Source organism: Bison bison, unplaced genomic scaffold, assembly GCF_000754665.1.
Source record: "Bison bison bison isolate TAMUID 2011002044 unplaced genomic scaffold, Bison_UMD1.0 scf7180017864323, whole genome shotgun sequence".
Lineage (NCBI taxonomy): Eukaryota > Metazoa > Chordata > Mammalia > Artiodactyla > Bovidae > Bison > Bison bison.
In genome coordinates this window covers 2,121,743-2,131,481 of record NW_011494895.1, presented here as the reverse complement: position 1 = coordinate 2,131,481, position 9,739 = coordinate 2,121,743, and the positions used below count along the sequence as shown (strand labels likewise).

The 9,739-nt window shown below is 44.1% G+C and overlaps 1 protein-coding gene across 1 annotated transcript in view; it reads left to right on the top strand.

Annotated features, from left to right (window-relative positions):
- TAF3 (TAF3 RNA polymerase II, TATA box binding protein (TBP)-associated factor, 140kDa) overlaps window positions 1-6,079 on the top strand; it is a gene marked incomplete at its 5' end in the record, with an annotated part of 122,883 nt that extends 116,804 nt beyond the window's left edge. Inside the window, 3 exons of the mRNA XM_010853157.1 lie at window positions 1-172; window positions 3,126-3,232; window positions 4,166-6,079. The exon at window positions 1-172 is cut by the window's left edge and continues 12 nt beyond it. Coding sequence (XP_010851459.1) covers window positions 1-172; window positions 3,126-3,232; window positions 4,166-4,280 — 394 coding nt within the window. The remainder of the gene's footprint in view (window positions 173-3,125; window positions 3,233-4,165) is intronic.
- Between the last annotated feature and the right edge of the window lie 3,660 nt (window positions 6,080-9,739).

Below are 9,739 nucleotides of genomic sequence, written 5' to 3'. Positions count from 1 at the left end.
CCCTGCCCCGGCCGCCATGCACGTCACCCCTGCCCCGGTGCCTTTGCCCCTCCTGGCCCCAGCCAGCGCACCCCTCGCCGGGATGCCCGCCCCAGCCCCTGCTGCTTCGGGAGCCGCCAGCTCCAAAGCCCCTGTCCGCAGTGTGGTCACGGAGACGGTCAGCACTTATGTGGTGAGCTGCTTTCTGTTTTGGGGAGTATTTAAGAGAAAGTCACTTAAGAGCTCTTTGCTCATGAAAATGTTTCCAATTAAAAAAGCAGTGTCAGATGTATCAACATTGAATTTCAGAAGCAATTCTTCATGACTGGAAAGGCATGTTCATTGCATTTTCAAGCCTTTGGCTGACAAGTATTGTGTTAGAATGTTTGCATAGTTAGTCTCCATAAATAATGTCAGAGCATTGTTTTTGTTACTCATCATTGTTTTGGAATATAACTATATATGTAGATATATACACACACACAAACATATATACAGCACAATCAGTGTATAAATATAGAGGTGAATAGTGGCAGTCAAACTCCTCATTGACTTTCTTGATCAAGCAGTGATTCACTTCAGAGAATAATTAGCATGACATGCACACATCTCATGGGCCAGCCGCTCTTTCTGAGCAGGAGCACTAATTATAGTATCTCACTGGCTGAGGTCCAGGACATATCAGGGCCTGCAGAATGAATGAAAATGAACCTGTCAACCACAGAACTTCCTGAGTCCCAGGAAGTCTTCAGGTGGAAAAACTCCCCTTGACAAATGTGTTCACACGGTTGTCATGAGAGCGTTCTCCCCTGTTTCATCCCTACTCAGTACTATCAGGTCTAACTCAAGCCCTGAATTCAGTTGAGTAATAAAGAGGCTCTTTGGGCTCCGTAGTGTGACACACGAGCACATGACAAAAGGATTTCAGGCACGTGGCGGTCCCCAGTGAGCTGACACCGCGAGACCACCGAGTATGTAGCCTGAGATGTGTCCGCCTGGTGGTGGCGCGGATCTTTCAGAATAGATGTGCGTGGGAGGCGACAGGCTCGGACTCCTTCCGTTGTCGTTAAAAATTGTGCAAGTATTACATTTCTATACGGGCATTTTGAAAGGAAATTTCAATGAATCATTGTGTTTGAGGCACTATCATGATACAGAGGATAAGAAGAAAGTCTCAGAAGTCTTCAGAGAGGATATAAAGACATGAAATATTAAGGAGAAAATATTAAATTGGCAATTCAAGACAACAGTGGAAGACATGATACAAATATCTGTGGTCATTAAATCAGTGCATTCAAGGACCAGCTGCCACAGGTGTTTAATTGAAGCCAACGTCACCCCAAGATGGGTAAATCGAGGAGGACTTTATGCTTGATCTCCTTGACCTCCATTTCTTCAGCTGTAACCAGGGATTGTTAGACTAGGTGATCCCTGTGGTGTGTTCTAGCTCTAAAATCTGATTCTCCAGTGGGTTTTTGAGTCAACTCCCTGGAGATAGATCAGACTTGCATAAACAGCGTAGACGAAAAGCCTCTGTCCCCTCAGAGACACTCTGTAGACAGAAGACAAACTGTGATTTGAAGGAAGGACACAGGCTGATTTTGTTGCTGCCCAATCTATGACACTGGAACTGGCACTGACATTCCTTCAGCTCCAGTCTCCCCATTTCTAACCTACCCAAGCATTGTTTTAGGAGGATGAAACCAAGTCAGGTGTTTTCGAAAGAGCCTAGTGAACTGCGAGGGGCTGGACACTGTAGCAGATTTCTCATGTCACAGGGTCATGGCCTCCTAACTTCAAGAGTCAGCAGCAGGACAGGGCATGCATGGCAGCTTCAGGGCGCAGGGTGCTGGGCTGGCCTTCACCCCAGACAGCTGGCACAGGCCGACTGGTGGTCTCTCTGCTTGAAACTGGAGACGAGGCCCAAGTCAGGGATGTGGCTGCCCACAGATTTGTTCAGGAAACCTTTACAGCCTTGTCTGCTCTTGCAGAGACTTTCCAGAATGGCAGACCTTGAAATAGTTAGAATTCCGTGAGTTAGAATGAACCGTCTCTGCCCCCCATACACCCATCACACAAACACAAAAAACCGTTTTTCTTCTGCATATCCAGTCAGTGTTGTATATGAATGTACCAGGAGAGACTACAGCTTGCAAAATCAACTGAATGAAATTATATGCTGTGTGATCAGCAAAACTTTAAAAAATTAACTCTTAGTTATTGGTGGCTTTGAAAGCCTGTCATAGAATTGTCTCTTCCAGATTGGTCTTGTTCATGTGGAATTTGAGGAGGTGGTTCGGTTGGGAATGCTTCTTATTTGGAACTGCTAAGTCAAGTCCAGAGCACAGCATAATTGTTGCCAAATAACATGAAAACGTGTGGCTCTCTGGCCTCCTGCGTCCCTTATTTCATTTGCCCTTTAGTTGATTGTACTTTGCTGAAAATGTCATAAAGGGAATGGAAAGTTACTTAGTAACAACTCTTTTATATCCTTGATCTTATCAGCCAGTTCAGGAGGAGGGTTTGGCTAATAAGTAATAAGGCGATATATGCACATAGGCCGTATTTATTAATCCCAGACCTGTGAATGCAGTGGAGGGAACAACACAGAGCTGAGCTAGGGAGCTTTCAGAAGTATCAGGCATTAGTAGTCATTCAGAACCTATGTGTTCCAGTATTTTTTTAGATAAAGGTGACTGTAGGTCACATGGCTCACAGAAATGATTATCAAATGTTTTGTTTTTATGACTTTCAAAAGACAGTTTAAAATAGCCATTAAAAATGTCTTGGGAGTTCCCTGACGGCCTAGTGATTAGGACTCGGCACTTCCGTTGCCAGGGCCCAGGTTCAGTCCCTGGTCAGGGAACTAAGATCTTGCAAACCATGCAACATGGCAAAAAACAAAAAGTAGAAGAAAGGTCTTATCATTGAACTCTTAGTAGCATTTTTTTTCCATATGATGCCAGGATAGTGAGGGCCATGATCACAGCTTTAATAAATTGTTAGCTCCTGGGTTTTTTGGTCTGTTCGTTTAGTCTGTCAGTTTATTAGCTCCACAGGATGTAGTAATCCTTATAATGCCCTTTTTGGGATTTCTTTTTTCTCAATGCCTCTCTGGTTTCCTTCCCCCCCCACCCCCACCCCAGATCCGAGACGAGTGGGGAAACCAGATCTGGATCTGTCCCGGCTGCAACAAGCCCGACGATGGGAGCCCCATGATCGGCTGTGACGACTGTGACGACTGGTACCACTGGTGAGTCCCCTGCGGGACACGGGGGGAGAGGCTCAGCACACGCGTGGCCCCGGCCCGTGCAGGCTCTTGTCCCAGGGCAGCTCGTCTCCCGGGAAGAGCGTCTGGAGCAGAATCCCTGCGCCAAGAGAATGGCGTTCGTATTGTTTCCAAAAATTAGTCTTTAGACTGTGGCTCTTCAGCCTAAATTCAATGTGTCTCTTAGTGCACGTATTCTTTAGAAAGGGAAAAGGAGATACAGGGGGTTGGTTCCCTTCCCTTTCTTGTCATTCATTTTCTGTAGCAGCTGCAGAAACATTGAGGGACCCCGTAAACACTGCCATAAAGTGCAGGAGTACAGGGGCGGCTCGGGTGGCTTCCCCGGCTCCTCAGCGCCCTCCCCAAACTGAAGGCGCAGCATCAGGACGCATGCAGACCGTCTCGCTGTGTTATCTTGAAAATATCAGATATGAAAGATAGGCATCCACTTAGTCACACGCTATACAATGTCTCTGAGATAAAGACAAAGCCGTGGCTCAGAACAATTAGACTATTTCTGGCTGAAAGGATGAATGAGCTAATTAATGTCTCCAGCAGGGCCTGGGGAAGGGGCTCGTGTAAGGTGATCACCCACACGCCCAGCAGGAGTGCAGCAGCGTCTGTCCGACAGACCTGGTGACTTGGGTGTCCAGTAAATGCACCTTGAAAGTGAAAGTCGCTCAGTCGTGTCCGACTCTTTGTGACCCCATGGACTATACAATCCGTGGAATTCTCCAGGCCAGAATACTGGAGTGGGTAGCCTTTCCCTCTTTCAGGGGAGCTTCCCAACCCAGGGATCAAAGCCATAAACCTAACAGATTATTGAATGATGTGAAATTCCTGAAGAATGTAGGACAGGAAGATGTGTGTCACTGAAGCCTGTTTGTCTGAAGTGCCTTTTGCTTGGTTCCCGTGTAGGCCCTGCGTGGGGATCATGGCCGCGCCCCCAGAAGAGATGCAGTGGTTCTGCCCCAAGTGCTGCAACAGGAAGAAGGATAAAAAGCACAAGAAGCGGAAGCACCGGGCACACTGATGCCTGGAGCGGGGGTGCCCCCGCCCACCCCCCACCGCATCACCCCGGACGCTGAGCCCGGCCAGACTGAGGACAGAACACGCGCCCCCCCCCACCTCCGGGGGCTCTGCGAGGGCCCCCGGCCAAGGGCCACGTGGTCGCCCCCGGAGAAAGACTCTCATGCACGGGGCGGGGGGGGCCTCGCCTCCGTTTCCTATTACCAGTGACAAGTATTATTAATAAAAAGACTATAATCTTTCCTTTCGATTTTCCTCAATTCTCTCCAGGGCCTTTTCCTTAAGGTGTTAGCTGAGAAGATGGCGTGTGGCCCGCCCTGACCGTGCCCGAGGGTGACGTGGGTCGGCTGTGTGTGTCTCCAGCCTCCTCCCCTCTGTAGTCAGATAATCGTAATCACATGAAAGAAAACTCCAGGGGGAGTGTCAGTAAATATTTTTGTGATGAAAAATATATGAAGCTTCCCCACCCTGCACCCCCTGTTTTTAGTACTAACATGTAAAATGTTCAGGCTTTTTGTGAAATACCTTATATTTTTTAAGAAAAAGGTTTCTATCATGTCCTGTTGGCTCTTCTGTGGTTTGTTTTTGTTGACTCTCCCACCTGTCCTCTCTCTCTGTCATCCCCCAACCCTGCCCTTTCCTCCAAACTGCTTGTGGTCTTCTCATGGATTACCCATCTCATCAGCTTGTAGGAAAACTCTGCACACCAGGAGATCTCCCCTAATGTAAATAATAAATATTTATGAAGTAGTTATTTTAAAAAATTTTTTATCGTGTTTAATTCTGGCTTTCTGTGAAACGCGCTGCGGTTTCAGCCCCATCTGTAATTACTGCTGTACATAAGCAAAGAAGGCTGGAAAAAAAAGAGCCGTACGTAAGTTCAAAGTTACCTACCTTGAGCTGAACCCTCGCAGAACACTGGGGGGAGGACCTGAGCAGTTGGAAGGAAAACAAGGCAATTTAAATCTATGGCTTATGATTTGAAATTGTTTTGTTATTTCTTCTATTTCTGTAAATTTCTTTGACTTCCTTTTGTTTCGAAGGACATGTAGATTCCCCGAAAGTAAAAAAAAAAAAAAAAATACTGTAGCATTTTGTGTTTATATTGTTTTATTTCTGCAAATCTGTTCATTGATATTGTGGTTTAAGGCTGAAATGAAGTATATTATGCAATTTTTTTTTAAAAGAAAACTCATCAAATTTCAGGGTATCACAAAACTTTATTATATTACTATACTGCCCACTATTTATTATATGTTAATAGATGTCTGAGAGATAAACCAAATATTTTATTTTTAATGTAAAACATCAAATTTAATTTTATTAGCATATTTTAGCAACTTTGGAATAAATATGGACTTTTACTTGATTTTGAAATAATCCCAACTTGGGCCAGTGTTAATGGATATCTTGAATGCTAGAATATGGGCTTTGAACCTAATACAAATATATTAATAGAAATTGTGATTTTTTTTCAAATGCCAAGTAAATTGATATTAGTGTATGAATTAATCATATTTTAAAACATATTATGTGGTTAGAGAAATGAGGTTTTCTGCTGTGAATGTTAAATTGCAGATCAGTGTCACCGTCTTGAGTGCAGTATCTCATTGCCCTCCTTGTTCTAGAAGCCAACATTTTTCTATGCCTACAAAGAAAGCATCTATGTTGAGATACATGGTTTTGTTCTATTGATTTGAGATCATCCTAAATACTTTATACAATATTTTCACATGCACAGAATCTACCCCATTAGTGCTTTTTGGAGAGGGATGAAGGTGGGGAAGTGCAAAATAAAGGATTATTGGCTATTTCATAGTTTGCTTTTCCATTTTCTTTACTTAGGATTTAGTTCCTCAAGGCATGGTCAGTGGATCTGACCTTGCCACATCTAAGTGAGCTGGTCATGCCACTGAAATCAGAATGCAGTGCCGATATAGAACTTTCCCCCAGTCCCACTGTCTGAGAGACCTCAGCCCACAAGACACTGAAGGAATTTCAATCAGTTCGTTGTCTTTTGCTATTTCATGGTTGCTTTCCTAAATCCAGTTCATGATTTTATAAATGGCCTTTGCAATAATAAAACCAAAGAATCACTTTCAGGGGGCTGAAGAGCTCGGGGGATTAGTAATGGAATACAGAGCCTTTCACCTCTGGGTCAGTGAGCTGAATCCAGTCCAGGCCACCAGAGACTCGGAGTTGTTACCGTCTTCTGACTGTTCAGCGGCCTGTGTGAAATGGGCTGGTGGTCTCCGTCTCTACTGGATGCTAGCCATACACCAACCAAAAGGGGTCCAAGAAACTGCAAAAGGAAATGTGGATTAGAGAATAAAACCCCGGTGTTCCGAAGCAGAGTTAGAAAGCTGGGCTGAATCACCCCGCATAAAGTTGCACTGAAGAAAAAGAGTTTTACGGACGTCACGAAGAGGATGGAGATGAATTCACTCACCCTAATGCAGTCAAACTAAATAGGGAAATGAAAAGCCTGTATTGGACGAGAGGAGAAGGGTTATGTTGGGAAAGATGATGGTTTTAATCAGAAAACCTTGAGGGGACCCATGCAGTAGAAAGAGAGTGGGTTTTGAGGCGGGGGCGGGGGGGGTTTGGACTGGAAAATTCAAGGCATTTTTGGGGTCTTTTTTTAAAAAAAAACGTTTTGTATTGGGGCATAGCTGATTAACAATGTTGTGGAAGTTTCAGGTGTACAGCAAAGGGACTCAGCCATACATATACATGTATCCATTCTCCCTGGGCTTCCTCCCATCTGGGCTGCCACGTAGCACTGAGCAGAGTCCCCCGGGCTTTACAGTGAGTCCTCGCTGGCTACTCACTTTCAGTACAGCCGTGTGTGCATGTCCATCCCAAACTCCCTAACCAGCCTTTTCCCCCACCCTCTACAACCACAAGTTCATTCTCTGTGAGTCTCTGTTTTGTAAGTCCATTTGTATCATTTCTTTTTAGAGTCCACATATAAGGGATGTCATAGGATATTTCTCCCTCTCTGACTTACTTGACTCAGTATGACACTCTCCAGGTCCATGCATGTTGCTGCAAATGGCATTATTTCATTCTTTTTAATGGCTGAATAGTATTCCATTTCCATATATACATGACATATATATATATATACATACACACCACGTCTTCTTTGTCCATTCATCTATTGATGGACATTTAGGTTGCTTTCCGTGTCTTGGCTGTTGTAAACAGTGCTGCATTGAACACTGGGGTGCAGGTATCCTTTCGGATCATGTTTTTCTCTGGATGTGTGCCCAGGAGTGGGATTGCAGTGTCATATGGTGGCTCTATTTTTAGTGTTTTAAGGAACCTCCCTACTGTTCTCCACAGTGGCTGTGCCAATTTGCATTTCCACCCACAGTGGAGGAGGGTTGAAAGAGAGTGGGTTTTGACTTTTGAGGGATAAGGTCACAGAGCAGCAAGCATTGTAAAAACTGCCAGGACTGAGCAAATGTGATGCAAAAGCACAGAGGGTGCTTCCTGTGGGAGTGGGACACGTTCCCCTCCCCCAGGGGGGTCAAGGAGCTCATTTCTCTGACTGGCAAGCTGCTTGTCTTCTGAAGGTGTCTCCACCAAAGCGCAGCGAGGAGCCCTACCCTCCAGATGACTTGCGGCTCCAAACGTCCTGCAGAAAATCAGAGGGCATCGGAGCACTCTGGCCCCGTCGGGCTTTTCGCAAAGATAAAACATAGTGCCTCGCTCCGCGGTATCACCTCAACTGCCTTTGTTCTCCCCTGAATAGGACGATTCAACAAAGACCCTGGTGACCAAATTAAAGTGTAAAATGAACACTGAGATATGGAAACCTGGCTGGTGAGAATGCTAATGAATGAAGTCCACTAAAGACACGCGGGCTAAGTTTTCAATACAAATAGTTTTATGGCCAATCTCTCCAGATTATAGCAGTCTTCTTTAGAAGTCCAAGTCTCGAAGTAGATAGTCGTCCCAGCTGAAGAATGAAACAGATAATGCTCTGAATAACGTCTCTCCACAATAGTATCTGTCATTCTCTTAGGAAACTCTGTCTTTGTGAATCCTGCATTTGTCGTGGCCCAAAATATCTAAAGAAACTATTAATCCCCAAGTGCCGGCCAGGAGGTGACACTGGGAATCAGATATTCCGAACCTTTTCTTCTTCCTATCAGGGAAACACAACATTTAGTTTACATGTGAGGTAGTCAAACAACTACTGGTTACCTTGTTTCATTCCAGACCACTCAGCTTGTAGGTTGGTTTCTAGGACAGTTGGGAACACTTTGATTTGTTTGTTCAACGTTAGCTGGACACACTTCATGGAAACGGCAAACATGCAGAAAGGGGCAAATGTATGTTCGACCCAAGTTCAGTTTTCCTCCACCATCAGGCCTCCACCGTTTTGCGCTTGTTCCCACAATATTCCATGTATTAACTTGCACTTCACGGACTCCCGAAGCCCCTTCTGTACTCTTTCTCCACTTCTCTCCACATCACCTTGCTATCATCTTAGACCACAGTGGCTTTTCATATGGATATGCTTTGAAATGTTTACATTTAGAATTTATACTTTGAAATGTTTATATTTAGAACAAAATATTGAAAAGCTTAGCGAACAGTTAACTATTCTGGGAACTAGCAGAGTTGACAAGATATGAAAAAATTCATTTCTTTGTGAAGAAATGGATGCCGCAAGACATAAAGGTGTGGGGGTTTCAGAACTGAATCATTTTACATATTTTCCCCTTAGCAATTATCTCCTACTCTATCCTTGGAACCTAGTCAAGATTTTGTTAACCTTTTGAAGTTTTGAGGGAGTTTTGGGTTTTTTTTTAGCTTGGTCTTATTTTTGATTGGTGAAACGTTTTAGAATGGAACTATCTTAAGCAAAACGACACAAAACTGAAGACTCATTGGCCTTAATTAGTTAACTACTGCCAAATTCAATGGTTTGAAGAAAATGTTTGTGCTGATTCTAGGGCCTCATTTAAATCTATGATAAAAGTAGTCATCAGTAGTCATTCAGTTACAGATCCAAACACAGTTTGAAAAAAGACACATAAAGAAGATATAAATTTAATGCATGCAGCTCATCAACCAGCCTGTAAGCACTCCAATGGGGGGCCGTGGATATGACCAATTCTATTCAGTTTCTAAATTCAATTCCATTTCTAAACATTGGTAAGAATATGGTAAGTCAAATATATTGTTATCATACTTCCAACGAAATTTGACTTGAGTTGTTCTTCCTGGAAGTGAGCTTGATTCCTAGGAGTCAGGGAGGTAACCTGCCCTTATCATAAGGAAGATCACCATGTGGTCCACCTAACTGTTTTCAGATTCAGATTTTTACAGCTCTGTGCTATGCTCTGCCCAAAGTGAAAACAAAATACTAATAACCTCACCCATGGCCTGTTTCCACGTGAGGTGTTTGTGGAGAATGACATTGGAGAGGTTGTTAGCTGAGCTTTG